This window comes from Lutra lutra, chromosome X, assembly GCF_902655055.1.
Source record: "Lutra lutra chromosome X, mLutLut1.2, whole genome shotgun sequence".
In the NCBI taxonomy this organism is placed as follows: Eukaryota; Metazoa; Chordata; class Mammalia; order Carnivora; family Mustelidae; genus Lutra; species Lutra lutra.
Window position 1 is genome coordinate 89,517,052 of NC_062296.1, and position 17,244 is coordinate 89,534,295.

The following is a 17,244-nucleotide window of genomic DNA, read 5'->3' on the forward strand; positions in this document are numbered from 1 at the left end:
TATATTAAGCGGATGAATCATTGAATTCTACTCCTGAAGCCATTTTCACATTATATGTTAACTAACTAGAATTTAAATAAGAATCTGGGAAGAAATTGTCAAAAAAATAATAATAAATAAAAAAGTCAAGTGACTTCCAGAAAGGAAAAAAAAAAAAAAAGATAAAACACAGAACCTTTGTTTCCTAGGCAGATTAAATTAAAAGCAAAGAAACTTTGTTTAAAATTTCTTATTAAGGGCGCCTGGGTGGCTCAGTGGGTTAAGCTGCTGCCTTCGGCTCAGGTCATGATCCCAGGTCCTGGGTTCGAGCCCCACATCGGGCTTTCTGCTCAGCAGGGAGTCTGCTTCCTCTTCTCTCTCTGCCTGCCTCTCTGCCTACTTGTGATTTCTCTCTGTCAAATAAATAAATAAAATCTTTAAAAAAAAAAAAAAAGCCTTTAAAAAAAAAAAAAATTTCTTATTAAGAACAGATCAAAGGCGCCTGGGTGGCTCAGTGGGTTAAAGCCTCTGCCTTCGGCTCGGGTCATGATCCCAGGGTCCTGAGATCAAGCCCTGCCATCGGGCTCTGTGTTCAGCAGGGAGCCTGCTTCCCCCTCTCTCTGCGCCTGCCTCTCTGCCTACTTGTAATCTCTCTCTCTCTGTCAAATAAATAAATTAAATCTTTAAAAAAAAAAAAGAGCAGATGGAAAACGTACCACAGTTGTTCAGCATGGTGCTGGAAGTCCTAATCTCAGCAATCAGTCAACAGAAAAAAGAAAAAGGCATGCAAACGGTCAAGAAAGAAGTCAAACTTTCACTCTTCACAGATGACATGATATTCTATGCAGAAAACCCCCAAAGACTCCACAAAAAAAATTGCTAGAACTCCTCTATGAATTCAGTAAAGTCACAGGATATAAAATCAATGGGCAGATCTGTTCCATTTCTATACACCAATAATGAAGTAGCAGAAAGAGAAATCAAGGAATCAATCCCATTTACAATTGTACCAAAAACCATAACATACCTCGGAATAAACCTAACAAAAGAGGTTAAAGACCTGTACACTGAAAACTATAGAACACTTATGAAATAAACTGGATGATACAAAGACTGGATGATACAAAGAGATGAAAAGCATTCCATACTCATGAATTGGAAGAACAAATTTTGTTAAGATGTCTATACTACCCCTAGCGATCTACACTTTCAACACAATCCTGATTAAAAGAACACCAGCGTTTTTCACAGACCTACAACAAACAAACCTAAAATTTGTATGGAACCAGAAAAGACCCTGAATAGCCAACTAATGTTGAAAAAGAAAAGCAAAGTGGGAGGCCTCACAATCCCAGACTTCAAGCTCTGTTACAAAGCTGTAATCATCGAGACAGGATGGTACTGGCACAAACACACATAGATCCATGGAACAGAACAGAGAGCCCAGAAATGGACCCTCAACTCTATAGTCAACTAATCTTTGACAAAGCAGGAAAGAATGTCCAAAGGAAAAAAGTCTCTTCAACAAATGGTGTTGGGAAAATTGGACAGACACATGCAGAAGAATGAAACTGGACCATTTTCTTACACCACACACAACAGTAAATTCAAAGACCTAAATGGGAGACAGGAAACCATCAAAATCCTAGAGGAGAAAACAAGCAGCAATCTTTCTGACCTCGGCTGCAGCAACTTCTCATCAGACACATCTCTGGAGGCTAGGGAAACAAAAGCAAAACTGATCTATTGAGACCTTATCAAGATAAAAAGCTCTGCACAGCCAAGGAAACAGTCAACAAAACCAAAAGACAACCAAGAGAATGGGAGAAGATATCTGCAAATGACATAATGGATAAAGGGCTAGTATCCAGAATCTATCAAAAACTCATCAAAATCAACACCCAAAAAATAAAATAATCCAGTTAAAAAAAATGGGCAGAAGACATGAACAGACGTTTCTCCAAAAAAGACACACAAAAGACTACGACCCGTGAAAGGAGGCTCCATATCACTTGGCACCAGGGAAAATCAAGTCAAAACCGCAATGAGACACCACCTCACGCCCGTCAGAATGGCTAAAATTAACAAGTCAGGAAACAGATGTTGGCGAGGCTGTGAACACTTTCGCACTGCTGGTGGGAATGCAAACTGGTAGCCACTCTGGAAAACAGTATGGAGTTTCCTCAAAAAGTTAAAAATAGAGCTACCTTATGACTCAGCAATTGTACCAGGTATTTATCAGAAGAATAAAAAATGCAGATTCGAGGGGCACATGCACCCCAATGTTTATAACAGCACTATCAACTACAGCCAAATTATCGAACGGGCCCAAATGTCTATCAACCAATGAGTGGACAACAAAGATGTGGTATATGGGGGCACCGGGGTGGCTCAGTTGGTTGAGCATCTGACTCTTGATTTCAGCTCAGGTCATGATCTCAGGGTCATGAGATGGAGCCCTGTGTTGGGCTCCATGCTGGGTACGGGGCCTACTTAAGAGTCTCTCTCTCTTGCCCTTTGCCGCAATCCTGCCCCTCCACCTTAAAAAATAAGTTGTGGTATATATACAACGAAATATTGTAGAAGAATGTAGAAGAATGAAATCTGGGACACCTAGATGGCTCAGCTGGTTAAGCAATTGCCTTCCGCTCAGGTCACAATCTGGAGTTCTGGGATCGTGTCCCGCATCAGGCTCCCTGCCTGGTTCCCCCTCTGACCCTCTCCCCACTCATGCTGTTCCTCTTTCTCTCTCTCAAATAAATAAATAAAATCTTAAAAAAAAAATGAAATCTTGCCATGTGCAATGACATGGATGGAACTAGAGTGTATCATGCTAAGCGAAATCAGGGAAAGACAAATATCATATGATTTCACTCATATGTGGCATTTAAGAAACACAACAGATGAATATAGGGGAAAGGAAGGAAAAACAAGATAAAAAAAACAGAGAAGGAGGCAAATCTTAAGAGACCCTTAACTGCAAAGAACAAACTGAGGGTTGCTGGAGGGGACGTTGGTAGGGGGATGGGCGAAATGGGTGATGGGTATTAAGGAGGGCACTGGTTGGGATGAGCCTTGGGTGTTATATGAAAGTGATGAATCACTAAATTCTACTCCTGAAACCAATACTATACTATATGTCAACTATAAATAAAAAAAAGAGAGAGACCAATAATGTAAGAAAGCTTTTCCTTTTAACAGTCAAAACCCCACAAATTGTTAACTATGTACCAGGATACTTTTGATTTTTATTTTTCAAAAGATTTATTTGAGAGAGAGAGAGAGAAAGAGAGCGAGTAAGTGCGCAAGGGAATGGGCAAAGGGAAAGAATACCCAAGCAGACTCCCACTGAGCATGGAGACCTATACGGGGCTCGATCTCACAAACCATGAGATTAGCACCCAAGCCAAAACCAAGAGTACAACACTAAACTGACTGAGCCACCACAGAACACCAGGATACTTTCGATTTATTAAAACTCCTTTTTTTAAATTTTAAGATTCCATTTATCCATTTGAGAGAGAGAGAGAGAGAGAGCACAAGCAGGGGGAGTGGCAGGCAGAGGGAGAAGGAGAAGCAGGCTCCCCACAGAGCAGGGAGCCCAATGTGGGACCGGATCCCAGGACCCTGGGATCATGACCCGAGCCAAAGGCAGATGCTTAACCGACTAAGCCATTCAGGCTCCCCTTAAAACTCATTTTTAAATGAATTCATTTTAATCTTAGCTTGATTACATATAAAATATTTTTCCCGAGATCCCTTTTCCACAAACCTTCTCCAACTTTCCTTGTCCACTTCAGTTTGCCCTTTGCTCTTTTCTTTCCCTTTCCGAAACAGCCAGCTTTCCTTTAGGAGAAAATAATTTTCATTTTCCTCAACAAAATACATGTCCATTCCTCATACCTTCTTTTACCAAAAACACATATCCTACTTTCTCTGCAAGCTTTTCATTTATAGTTGTTTTCTTTCATGCTTATTGTTTCTAGCAGTTGTATTTTTACAGGTATTTAGAATTCTTAACGCTCAGAATCCTTAATTCCCGCAAAAACGAAAATGTAAGCAATTACGGACTAGCAAATTTATAAATACAGTTTATCATTTTTAGAACCATGTGTTTTTCTCATAGAACACTTTCTCAGAGTGGCACAAAGTATGTTTACTAATAGACTCAAATACCTTTAGTTTCTCTGTAATAAGAAACCAAAAGTGGATCATCTATGTTCATTACTGTTTTAGTATCTTACCTTGTTTAAAAAATTACCCAGATACCTAAAGAAATTCCATCATTTAACTGAACTCAGCAAAACTCTCAAATTTAGAGTTACCCAAAAAGATCTGGGGAAGCTGTTTTTTTTTTTTTTAAAGATTTTATTTATTTATTTAACATACAGAGATCACAAGTAGACAAAGAGGCAGGCAGAGAGAGAGAGAGAGGAGGAAGCAGGCTCCTTGCCGAGCAGAGAGCCTGATTCGGGGCTCGATCCCAGGACCCTGAGATCATGACCTGAGCCGAAGGCAGAGGCTTTAACCCACTGAGCCACCCAGGCACCCCCCTGGGGAAGCTATTTTTAAGCACACAAGCCATAAAAACGTAATTACTACACCTAAGAACTCTTATCTCATTTCGTTCTTCTAGTCATGTTGTTCCCACATGTTTAGGTCACTCACAAAAACTTCATGAGATATTAGACAATGCCAGCCACCATCTCAAAAAAATTTTCTTGCTGACAGATTTTGCAATAGAGATAGCATAAATATTGACTAATAAACCCAGGTAGAATAAAAGTTCTATGTCTGCATTATAGTCAATGTTGATAATTCTAAGACATGTTTGTCTTCATTAAATCAACAAATTAGCTTTTATTTACTGATTATCTGGGAACATGTGAACCCAAGAGACATCTGGGTTAGTTTACTTAATTTATATATGCACTTGTTTTTCTTTAAGCTAATTGCATGGAGCTCTTTACAAATTAACTTTGGCAGCACTACCTGTAAAGAGAAAAATACAGACATATGTAGACCTACATAAACAGACAAACACAGAGTACTTAAGAGCTTTTGTTTAAAAAAAAATAAATAAAAACAGTGGCACTTGGGTGGCTCGGTTGGGCATCAGCTTTTAGCTCAGGTCATGATTCCGGGGTCCCCAGATCAAGCCCCCACATCAGGCACCCTGCTCAGTGGGGAGTCTGCTTCTCCCTCTCCTGCTCCCCCTGCTTGTGCTCTGTCAAATAAATAAAAATCTTTTTTAAAAAATAAAATAAAAAAACAAAAACCTTAACCTTAACTTTAGCCATGTCTCAAGTACAAAACTCAAAGAATGGCTGCATCCAAGCTAGGTTTCGGGCAGACAGATCAAGGAAAGGTTACCTGCTTAGATGGCCGACGTTTGCTTTGCCTTCTATTTGCATGCTGTTAAGAATCCTTCTTCGAGATTTTTTTTTTTTTTTTTTTTTAAAGATTTTATTTATTTATTTGACAGAGAGAGAGAGATCACAAGTAGGCAGAGAGTCAGACAGAGAGAGAGAGAGAGAGAGAAGCAGGCTCCCCGCCGAGCAAAGAGCCCGATGCGGGGCTCGATCCCAGGACACTGAGATCATGACCTGAGCCGAAGGCAGCGGCTTAATCCACTGAGCCACCCAGGCGTCCCTTCTTCGAGATGTTTTAAAAATCATTTTGTTGTTCAAAAGCTTCTGCTTATCAAAGAATGCACCCCATTGTCTCTGAGAGGGTTGGGATCCTCTCTCTATAAGGGTACCCCTTAAGGTGGATTTATCAAAGTCAAAGTTTCCAAGAATGGCCACTACAATTCCAAATTATCCAAAAGTTTGCCTATTTTTCCACAGAGGCCAAGAGCCTGGTCCAAGGACTAGGGCAAACCCATCTTGCCTTTAGATTCCCTAAAGTGTCTTACCTTCAAGGGACCCTGTTTTCTAAGAGCTGCTCTGAAACACCGGGAATCGCGTTTCCCCCTTTGGACCAGGATGGGTCAATTACGAAGAAGGTGCAGCGAACCAAAAAAGGGCTAACAGGAACCAAGGAGTGCTCACCAGGTCGGGGTGTGGGGTGCCTTCAAAAAAACCAAACCAGATGCCAAATAAAGTCAGACAGCTCAACCAAGGGAGGGAGTTTGAATCTGGGAGGGAATTTACCCAAAGGAAAGAAAAAAGATGAGTCAGGGAAGCAGGGAGCACCGAGGGCTCGAGTGGGTACCACACACGGTTCTGAGGTTATTTGTTACTTGTTACTTCCGCAGGCGTTCATCTCCTTCAGATCCCACTTCTGAGCACCAAGTAACATGAACTTTATAAGTAAAATAGCAAGCTATTTTACCAGTAAAATGAGTTTCTTCAGGAATAGCTGAGGAATGGCAATTCAGAACACGCAAGCAAACCGTAGGCAGAGTCTGCAGAACAACGGAGAAAAACCTTACTTTATAGAGAAAAAGGAGGAAGTTGGGAGGGGCTGCTTTGAATGAAATTTAGGGTGCTGATGGTTACTTACTGTCTGAACTGTGGTAGTTTCTCATTGGCTAGGCTGTGGCTGGACTAGAAAATCTTCCTTCCCCTGCTGCAGCAATCAAGTGAACTTTTTCTGGCATAGGAATGAAGTAAGCTGTGACAGAAAATTCATGTGTGGGAGAGCTCCCCCGACAGGGCTTCCCAATGCCATTCTAAGTAAGATTTCCCTTTATTAATTTTCACACACCCAACAGGAGCAGACTACACATTCTTCTCAAGCATGCACGGAACATTCTCCAGGACAGATCATACGGTTGGGCCACAAATAAGTCAAGAAATTTAAGGAGACTGAAATCGTATCAACCACAATCGTATAAAACTAGAAATCAATTATAAGAATAAAGCTGGAAATACACAAGTACATAGAAATTAAACAACATGTTCTTGCCCAACAAATGAGTCAAAGAAAGAGAAATAAAAAATCTCTTGAGACAAATGAAATGGGAAATATAACATACCAACCTTTATGGGATGCCGCTAATGCTCTTCTAAGAAAGAAGTTGACAGCAGTAAATACCAACACTAAGAAACAAGAAAGACCACCTGGGTGGCTCAGGGGGTTAAAGCCTCTACCTTCTGCTCAGGTCATGATCTCAGGGTCCTGGGATCGAGCCCCACACATTGGGCTCTCTGCTCAGCAGGGAGTCTGCTTCCCCCTCTCTCTCTGCCTGCCTGTCTACTTGTGATTTCTGTCAGTCAAATACATAAATAAAATCTTTAGGGGAAAAAAAAAACCTCAAGGAACTACAAAAAGAAAAACTAAGCCCAAAACTAGCAGAAGGAAGGAAACACAAAGATCAGAGCAGAAATAAATGACCTAGAGACTAAAAAAACAGCAGAAAAGATCAATGGAACGAACAGCTTGGTTTTTTTAAAAGATAAACAAAACCTTGGGCTACATTAACCAAGGGGGGGGGGAAGAGGACTCAACTAAAAGTACAAATGATAGAAAACATTACAACCGATACCACACAAGTATTATTATGAGCAATTATACGCCAACAAACTAGATGACCTAGCAGAAATGGATAAATTCCTACAAACCTATAACTTACCAAAACTGAACCATGAAAGAAAAGTCTGAAGAGACCAGGATTTCTGGGTGGCTCAGTCGGTTAAGCGTCTACCTTCAGCTCAGGTCATGATCCTGGGGTCCTGGGATAGAGGCCCAGGTCCAGCTCCCTGCTTGGCAGGGAGTCTGCCTCTCCCTCTGCCCTACCCCCCTGCCACGCCTCCTGCAGCTCACGCTCATGTTCTCTCTCAGATGAATAAAATCTGTACACACACACACGCACACACAGAAAAGAAAATCTGAAGAGGCCAATTAGTAGTAAGGAGATCAAATCAGTGATCAAAACTCTCCCCCACAGAAAAGCCCGGACCAGATGGGTTCACTGGTGAATCCTACTAAACACTTCCTAAAGAATCAACTCCAGTTCTTCTCAAACTCTTCAAAACAAGACAAAACAAAACATCAAATTAAAAATCTTCTGTACAACAAAGGGCATCATCAACAAAGTGAAAAAGCAACCTGTCCAAGTGGAAGAAAGTATTTGCAAACTATGTATCTGATAAACGGTTAATATCCAAAATATAGAAAGAACTCATATGACTGACTTAATAGCAAAACACAACGCAATTAAAAAAATGGGCAAAGGAACTGAACTTTTTTTTAAGATTATTTATTTGCGAGAGAGCATGTGCACAAGCAGGGGGAGGGGTGTATACATCCTGGCTCTGCTACCTGATGGCTGTGAGACCCCGATGGAGCTACGAAACTCCTTGTGCCTTGTGTTTCATCATCTGTAAAATGTGGGTGGTCAGAATACACATGCTTTATATGGATGATAGAAGAATTAAGTGAGTTAATACATATAAAGGTTTAAAATTGTACCTGATACACAAAAAGTGCTCAGTAAATGTTACTTTTTTATCATCATCTAAGAAGGGGTTGTGTTCATTCTCAAGAAAAAGATGTGAGAAGTAAAGACCAGAGGTGATACTGTATTATTTCTAACACCTGGGATGGAAAGATCCGTGTCCTTATTTTCAGGGACAGATCAGACGGAGAGTGTTGGGGAAGATGAAACTCCTATTTGACAGTGGGTAGCCCAACTCTGGAGAGGAAAGGAACACAGCTGAAACTTCCAAAATATAGGCCTGGAACTTGACCAAGAGGTTTTCAAATAAATATAAGCTATGACAAAAATGGGGAGGAAAAAAAAAACCCATTCTAGGGTCATGCAAAGCCTGAAAGGAAAAATTCTTAAGAGGTGTTACTTGACTAGATGATTTCTGATTTATATACCATGAAACCAAACAAAATTATGAAAAACAGAATCATACAGGGTTACACATAAAATTTTTATTGAGAATTTTGTCTTGTTACAAAGAATTCATAGGCCTTTAGTTATATGGGTAAGATGCTGGACAGCAAACATGGTTACCAAAAGTCATCTGTTTCTTCGTGAGAAAAGCCCGTGAAACTAAATTAGGGAAAGATAAAAACAATTTTAATTTATTAAATTCTTGTCGAGTTTATTCAGGGATCCTTATAATGTTCACATTTTTTCTCTGTAGGGTTTCCATCCTCATTTAAAATTTTCTCAGAAGCCATTTTACAAATTAAAAAATGAAACAGATTTATCTTTTTGAAGTCCTTAATTTTGATTGTTTCACTAATTTCTCACAGGGAGACTCAAATATCTGAACGTTCCCCTTGGCCGACACACCTGCAACGTAACGGTTTGTGTAGGAACACCGCACTGAGGAAACCATACCTTTCGTCTTTGTCGCTAGATGGCAGCGTGTCCACTTCTGAGGCTTCTCTGCCAACTTTCTTTGAACTCTGACACAAAGAGGGAAAAAGAATTCTGAAATTACTATGTATCAATCTTATTCAACACTCTGATTTCTCTCAGGACTAATCTGAGATATAGATGCAATTCAAAAGTCTAAGAAAGAGGTGACTTTTAAACATGAAATTCAGCAAGCACATCAAAAAAAAAAACAAAAAACAAAAAACAAAAACCCTATCTGGTGCCCATTCTCCACACCCACGGTGAGATGGAAGTAAAACACCAGGGCTTCCGACAGTACTCAGGCATTCATTGTTCACGAACAGACCTTCATTATGTTCTTTCTTGTTCTTAAAATGATAGACATCCTAAACTTTTATAAAGTATGACAAATCAAAACCTCTTCAATCTTCACCCAAGCAAAGCGAGGAAATTTTGTCAAGAGTCTCATGTATCAAAAAGACTCAGGGCTCTATCTGAACTGTGGATTTTCTATGCTTCCACCTTTTTGGCTCCAATAGAGAAGGCAGATCTGGGTCCTACAGTTTTGAAACAAACCAAAGCATCTTGGCAGCCCCCTCCACAGAAGGCCAGTCCGCAGCATCAGCACCTTTTCTGCCGTCTCCTGGTCTTGATCCTGCTGAATAATCTTCATGTATTTCTCCAAAGGATTTTCACCACAAACGGATTGACCTTTCATTTCCTCAACACTGATTTCTTTTTCCATTTCAATCTCCAAGGACTCTTCAATCATCCTCTGTGGAATTATAGGTGCCAACACAGGAAATACACAAACACATTAAAACAACCTATAAGTGTTTAAAAGGGCACAGTAATATAATCTTGGTCCTGTAAGTACAACCTGCATGCCAAAGAACTGGTTTTTTAGTTGAAGTCATTGCTATCAAAGGGGGACAAACAGGTCATCTCACTGAAGGAAGGCATTAAGTCACCTCAAGTGTCCTGTGCTTTACGCCAGATGTACCAGGAGTCCAAGGAACATCCATAGGGAAGATAAATTCTGGTAAGACTCAGCAGGTATGTCAAGTGGCCAGAGTAATCCATGTGCCTGGGACCAGAAGCAGGACCGAGAAGGCCAGAAGAGAACCAGAGGAAGGAGGAGAGCAGGGGTGCCCCTGAAAGCCACTGCTGACCAGCAGTCACCTCCGCAGGGTTACCCTAGTTCCAGCTAGCTGACGTTGAATGTCTTCTTTAAAACCCATTTAAAAAGGAAAGACCTAGAGCAAAGCCAAGCCCACCTTCTTTACGGCTTGTTTCCAGGACCAGATAAGAATGCACGAGAATGAGCTTGCAAAACCTCCCCGTTGCTGCTGAACTCCTAAGATCTTTGTTACGCACAGGCTTTCTCAGTGCTCTTAAGCAAAGAAGACCGGGATGCCTACCACCGGCTTTTATTTTATTTTTTTAAAAGATTTTATTTATTTATTTGACAGACAGAGATCACAAGTAGGCAGAGAGGCAGGCAGAGAGAGAGAGAAGAGGAAGCAGGCTCCCTGCGGAGCAGACAGCCCGATGTGGGGCTCGATCCCAGGACCCTGGGATCGTGACCTGAGCCGAAGGCAGAGGCTTTAACCCACTGAGCCACCCAGGCGCCCCTACCACCGGCTTTTAATACTAAACTTAGTAATAACTAAAATTTGTAAGGAACCTCAAAAGACCCAAACGGCCAAAGCCATCTTGAAAAAGAACAAAGCTGGAGGTATCTCAATGCCAGATTTCAAGATATACGACCAAAGCTACCGTAATCCAAACAGTATGGTACTGGCACAGAAACAGACACACAGATCCCTGGAACAGAACAGAGAGCCCAGAAGTACAGCCATGCTTGTATGGTCGACTGACTACAACAGAGGAGGCAAGAATATACAACAGGGAAAAGACCGCGTCTTCAGCGATGCCGGGAAAACTGGGCCACCTGCTTCAACAAAAACAAGCTCAGAATGGATGAAAGACCTAAATGTGCAACCTGAAACCACAGAAATCCTACAAGAGCACCAGCAGTAACTTCTCTGACACTGGCCTGAGCAACATCTTTCTAGATATGTCTTCTGAGGCAAGGGCAACAAAAGCAAAGAATAAAACCCCCCAAAACAACAGCAACAAAAACCAAACACAAACAAAAACCTACTGGGACCACACCAAGATAAAAAGCTTCAGCACAGTGAAGGAAACCATCAACAGAACGAAAACAAACAAACTGAATGGGAGAAGATATCTGCAAACGACATATGCAACGAGGGGTTAATACCCAAAATATATAAAGAACTTACACAACACCAAAAAACCCAAACGATCCAATTAAAAGCGGGCAGAGGGCCTGAATAGACGTTTCTCCAAAGACGACATCCAGACGGCCGACCGACACATGAAGAGATGCCCAGCGTCACTCATCATCAGGGACATGCAAATCCAAACCACAGTGAGCGCTCACCTCACCCGTCAGAATGGCTAAAGCCAAAGAGACAATCGACAGCAACTGCTGGTGAGGATGTGGAGAAAAGAGGAACCCTGTGCCCGGCTGGTGGGCACGCCAACAGTGCAGCCGCTGCGGAAACAGTATGGAGGTTCCTCAAAATATTAAAGACAGAATTACCCTATGATCCAGTAATTCCACTACTGGATATTTACCCAAAGAAAATGAAAACAGTCATCTGAAATGATACACACACCCCGATGTCTACTGCAGCATTAGTCACAATGGCCAAGAGAGGGAAGTAGCCTGAGTGTCCGCGCATGGGGGAGTGGGTGGAGAGGGGCTGCGCACACGATGAACCAGTGCTCAGCCACAGAAAGGAAAAGGATGGGGTCCTGCCATCTGTGACAACACGATGGACCAGAGACTATTACGCTGCGTGAAATAAGTCAAACACAGACAAATACCATGTGATTTCACTTATGTGTGGAGTCTAGAGAACAAAACAAATGAACAAAGAAACAACAAACCCAAAATACCCAAACTCAAATACAGACAACAAACTGGTGTTTGCCAGGGAGGAGGGGGGTAGGGGGTGGGGGAATAGATAAAGGGGATTAAGAGGTACAAACTTCCAGTCATAAGAAGTGTAAGTCCCAGCAATCTGGAGTACTGCACAGGGAACATAGTAACACTGTAATAATGTATGGTAGAAGAAATCCCGAACCAAACCACCTGCCACTCTATGACTTCGGGACACAGTAAGGACTCACGTCCCTGGGAGCGAAGTACTTACAGGAGGCGCACCACAGGAAAAGCAGCAGAGAGAATTTGTGTGTACTTAGCATTACCCGCTCTTGATCCAGTGTTTCTAGTTCTCTTCGTTCCCTTTCTAAAGCCTCTTGCCGCTCAGTCTGCCTTCTCTCTTCTCTCTGCCTGCGTGCTCTCATGTGCTCTTCCCACATGTTTTCTTCTTCCTTCTGTTCTCCCAAATGTTTTTGATCCACACCTAATGGGACAGAAAAGAAAGGGAACGTAGTTTCCGGCATCAGATTTTTTCAACTATACACACGGCTGCTTTGCAGGGGCCCTTGCCAAGGCTCACGAAGACTCTGTGTGGTTTCTCATGGACTCCTGGCCTGCTCCATCTTCAAGCCCCCAAACCCACTCCTAGCCCCGCACCTGCCTTTTACTTTGCTAAGATGAAGACCCGTCACCCTTCAGACGAGGACTCTAACTGCCTCCCACGCCCCCCCAATTGCAGCTTCTTATGCTCTTTGCTCACTTCCACCCTTCCCAAGGCAAGCTGTGCCTCTGGTTAGGATCCTGCGCCCAGCTATAGGACTCAGAGTTAGCCGTTAGCCCCTCTTCTCTTACACAGCACTTCCGCAGCTCTTCCCCTCGCTCCCGTGCAGGCATCCCATCTCTCCTGCCCCAGAGAGGACGCTGCCACCACGCTCTACCCACCCCCCCACCCCCCCCACCCCCGCCAGAGCCACCTTCTCCAGGCTGATTCCCGACCCTTCCCACACCTCCTTCCTAGGCCCGACCTCTCTGTTTCCTCATGCCCTGACTTCTAAAAGGCTTCCTGACATCAACACTTGGAGATCCCACAGCCCTGGGTTCCTTCCTGGACCCCTCATTCCTGCGGAAGGTTCCGTAACCATGCTTGATCACAGAGCATGCCCCCTTCATCATGCTCTTCCCGTGCTATGTCCACTCGGCCAGCAGGGCTCACAGGCCCTCCCTCCTGCTGCACTGAGGGGCACTGCCACCACCTAGTTAGTGCTCTCCATGACGCTGGTCTCTCCGCCTGCAGGCAACCCACCTTCACCACTGTGAGCGCGCGTCACTTCCTGGGTCTGCTCCGCATACTCTCTGCTCTGGGGAAGTCCAAACCCATAGCGGTTCAGGCTGACAATCTGCCTTTTTCTTTCCAGACTTCCTCTATCACCGCAACCTTCACGGTCGAGACCTGCCATCCACAGAGCGGCACGCCCACTGTCGGATGTCCAGCCGCACTGGCCTCGCGCCACGCCCTTGCTTTCACGGCCTCCTTAACCTGAGGTGCTCCCTCCCTCCCCCACAACTCTACCTGCTCCGCAAGCCACCACTTAATGCCACCTCCTGGGTGAGGTCCTCCTTACTACTAAAGTCACACCTGGCTCCTCCAGCACCACATTCACACGTACTTTGTACCTGCCTTGTCACAACCCACCGGCACCTGTCTTCTCTATTTGTATTCCTTCTGGCCAAGGACCATATTTTCATCGTTTGTTCCCTCAGTTTGCAACACAGGCCCCCACGCCTCACATGCTGAATTCAACCTCAAGTCCACGGATGACTGTGCTGACCTTCTCCTCTAGCCCTGGCCTCTACCCTTCACCTTCCCCAGCCATGCTAAGTAGCAACGGTACGTGCACAGGTTCACCATGGGACCTCAAACCTCACAGCCATGCCCTGTCCTAAGTCACTAGCAAAAAGTTAGTTTTACTAATAGGACAGGAACAATAATACTCTCTTAATCCTGGTCATGAAATTCTAAGAGCAGAGGAGGCGCCGACCACTTCCCTAAGCAGCGACACAGTCTCCTGCCCGCAGGGGGAAACGAGGGTCACTCCCCGATGTGCCACTCTCACCCGGAGCAGCAACCCCAGAATGAGAACGCTGTTTGCGAGCTAATTTAAACAGATGAAAAGGGCTGCTTCTTCCCTGGGAGGTGCACTTTGTAGCTGCCCAGGCACAATGAAACTGCCCCGGACCTTAAGAACAAAGAAAAGAAGCGTTCCCACTGGCACAAAGGTATTGAGCCTGGGGCCTTTGCGTCTCCCTGTGCACCCCAGATAAAGAAGTCCAACAACAATGTAAGAGACTTTCTCAATGATTGCAACCATTGAGGGGAAGTAACCATACTACTTAACAGTCATTTACAAAGCCATTTACTATCATCTATGTTGTGTGTCAGAAACAAAACACCTGTCTGCTCAGTTGCTTTCCCTTATTCTATCGCGTTTTCTTCCCTCCTCACTCAGATCTTGGCCAAATGCCTGCCCATCAGACCTGCTCTCGGGTGCCACAGTCCCTATTGGTATCTATCCCACAGGAGGTCCTCGATGGCCTGACGACTGCCCGACTCTCCTACTAGAAGCTCCAGGAAGCAGGGGCCTGGGCTGGTACACTGCTGTCTGCCAGCCATGAGGAAAGTGCCCAGTAGAGAAAAGGCTCAATGAATCTCTAGCATCGTTTACTCTGGAATTGGCAAAAATCAACCCCAAGTCTCATGCCTCCGTCAGTGACTGCTCACATTCCCAGCCGTGTCTCAAACCAAGAAACTGGTTGTAACAGGCTCTGCGGAGGTTTTAGGGAAGATGATCTCCCCGTGTTTGGAAAGGACCAGTAGCCAGTTTTACTTGAAGCATTTCCTTTCAACTTTGAAGCTTCAACACTTCGGTTCAAGGAGAAAAGGACATGGCGGTTGGCTGAGCCCTGGAGCAAAGCCCCAAGCTCCCCACTACACCTTTCTTCCACGCTGGGGAGGGAGTGGGTCAGCTGGAGGAGGCAAGAGGAAAGACAGGGTGGGTCCGGCAAGACAAACCTCATGGCCAGTTTCCCTGCAACGTCACCAGCTTTTCTGCAGACTGAAATATATCAAGGTTTTGCTTGTCCTACTTTCTTAAGGCATGAAGGAAGAGAAAACACAGTAAGATTCAGCACTACTAATTCGTTAATCTACTTTGTTCGTTAAAACAGAGGAAAACTTACTCGGGTAGTGACAGGACACAGGTCTGGCGGCCGCGGCGGCATCCGCGTGAGGCATGTCACCGGCGGGATGGAGGCCATCCGCGTCAAACTGCCTCGCCGCGCTCCCTGCATCTACACGAGGTGCAAACAAGCGTCCCATGAGTCCTCCACAGCGAGGGCAGGAGAAGGGAGCGTAGCGCAGTGGAGGGAGAACTCACGGTGAAGCGCTTGAGTTTTGGCCCAAGCAACAGGGCCAGCCCTTTGCCTAGAGAACTCTAGAAGTCTGCATTGGAGCCGCCTGACCATGGTACTCACTTCTCCCAGTGTTGTCCTGCTTTCAGAATTAGATTCCTTTATAAAATCTCACTGGTTCCCCAATAGGAAAACCTACCAAGGGAAAGAATTCACCTGGCTTGCGGATAAATCACTTGAATTCTACTTGAAATCAGTGATTTAACAAACTTAGTCACAAGGATTTTGAAAAGCTTACTAAGCCTTATCATTTAAATGTTCAAAACCTGATCCTTGCACACTGGCCATGAGACCATGAAGCAAAATGGCAGGTCACGCAGAAATACGAAGATTCCCAAGCTGGAAAGAACCGTGGGCATGAGCCGCGCTACGGCTCTGTCCCGCTTCCCCTTCCGCGCTGCGCTCTGGGGCATGGCCACAGCCAGGATACCAATTCCAGACTCACAAGCTTATATTATTTTACCTCCATTCTTGAATTTTAAAAACGGGCCTTCTAAATCTTAGGCAGTCAATGGGTCAATAAAGTAATGGCATACTCATGTTCCATAAAAGGGAAAAAAGAATTCTTAAAAATCACTTATTTGAACTCTGAAGCAATCCCAAACTTGGTAAACTGAGTTAAGGATTCACTTACAGGCTCAGCTCCAACTCTGACATGGTGAGCTACCCTGAAATGCTTGATAAATGGAACTCAGAACACACCCCTGAAAATCTTTGTGATGTAAAGATGAGGCAATATATCTGTATTTGTGGTTTTATCACAAAATAAAAATGTCATAATCTGTAACTGCTCTGCTCTTCACGAGAATGAGTATGCTTCACCAAAACTAAGCTTTCTCCATTTTGAGCTTATAAAAACCAGTACTCGTATTTGAACTTACATTCGAAAGATGATTCAAATTCCTCATTGTCCTTAAGAGGTAGCTTGGCCGGATTTGAAAATTCACTTTTGTCCTGAAGCTCCATTTGTCTTTGACAAAGACTAGAATGGAAGAATAAAAGTCAAGAGCGTCAAGTTGTAAGAATGTAAAACCCAAGAGCACAGGTCGATGAAAACCCTTTGGGACTCGAGAAAATGCTTTCGGAAAGCAGTTGTTCCTGGGCTCTCGGAGAATAAGAGCTAGGCTGCCGGGGGCACCTTCCGCGCATCAGGCATCCCTCAAAGCCTTTGGCTCGGTGACCCCTCACGGCCACCACACGCCGTAAGACAGGCACTACCACCATTACCACAGTGCTCCTATGACGAGTTAACTTTCTCAAGAACCAGAAAGCATTTTTGAGAAACCCGGATTCTGCACACCCTCAGCACATGTCAGCTGAAGAGGTTGTACTACAAGCCCATGTGCATCAAAGAGCCCTAACTCAGCTTTCTTCCTGGCTTTATTACAACAAAGAATGATATAAAACACCATTACAGGTGTTAGGATAGTAACAGGCACATGTGGCAGTTTTCAGCTCTGCACAGTGTAACGGAGTCAATACGCAGAAGCCCAGACCGGAGCCCAGAACTAAGGAG

At 44.0% G+C, this 17,244-nt stretch overlaps 1 protein-coding gene across 4 annotated transcripts in view; it reads right to left on the reverse strand.

The window, feature by feature from the left end:
- Nucleotides 1-8,848: 8,848 nt before the first annotated feature.
- Nucleotides 8,849-17,244, reverse strand: part of OFD1 (OFD1 centriole and centriolar satellite protein) — an 89,184-nt gene continuing 80,788 nt past the window's right edge. For 3 of the 4 annotated variants that reach the window (XM_047716431.1, XM_047716433.1, XM_047716434.1), the window contains exons 18-23: nucleotides 16,610-16,710; nucleotides 15,498-15,608; nucleotides 12,587-12,744; nucleotides 9,912-10,058; nucleotides 9,187-9,351; nucleotides 9,001-9,146 (exon numbers count right to left, since the gene is read on the reverse strand). In XM_047716431.1, the coding sequence (XP_047572387.1) occupies nucleotides 9,202-9,351; nucleotides 9,912-10,058; nucleotides 12,587-12,744; nucleotides 15,498-15,608; nucleotides 16,610-16,710 (667 nt within the window). In that variant the 3' untranslated portion in view covers nucleotides 9,001-9,146; nucleotides 9,187-9,201. The other variant, XM_047716430.1, reaches the window with a different exon arrangement.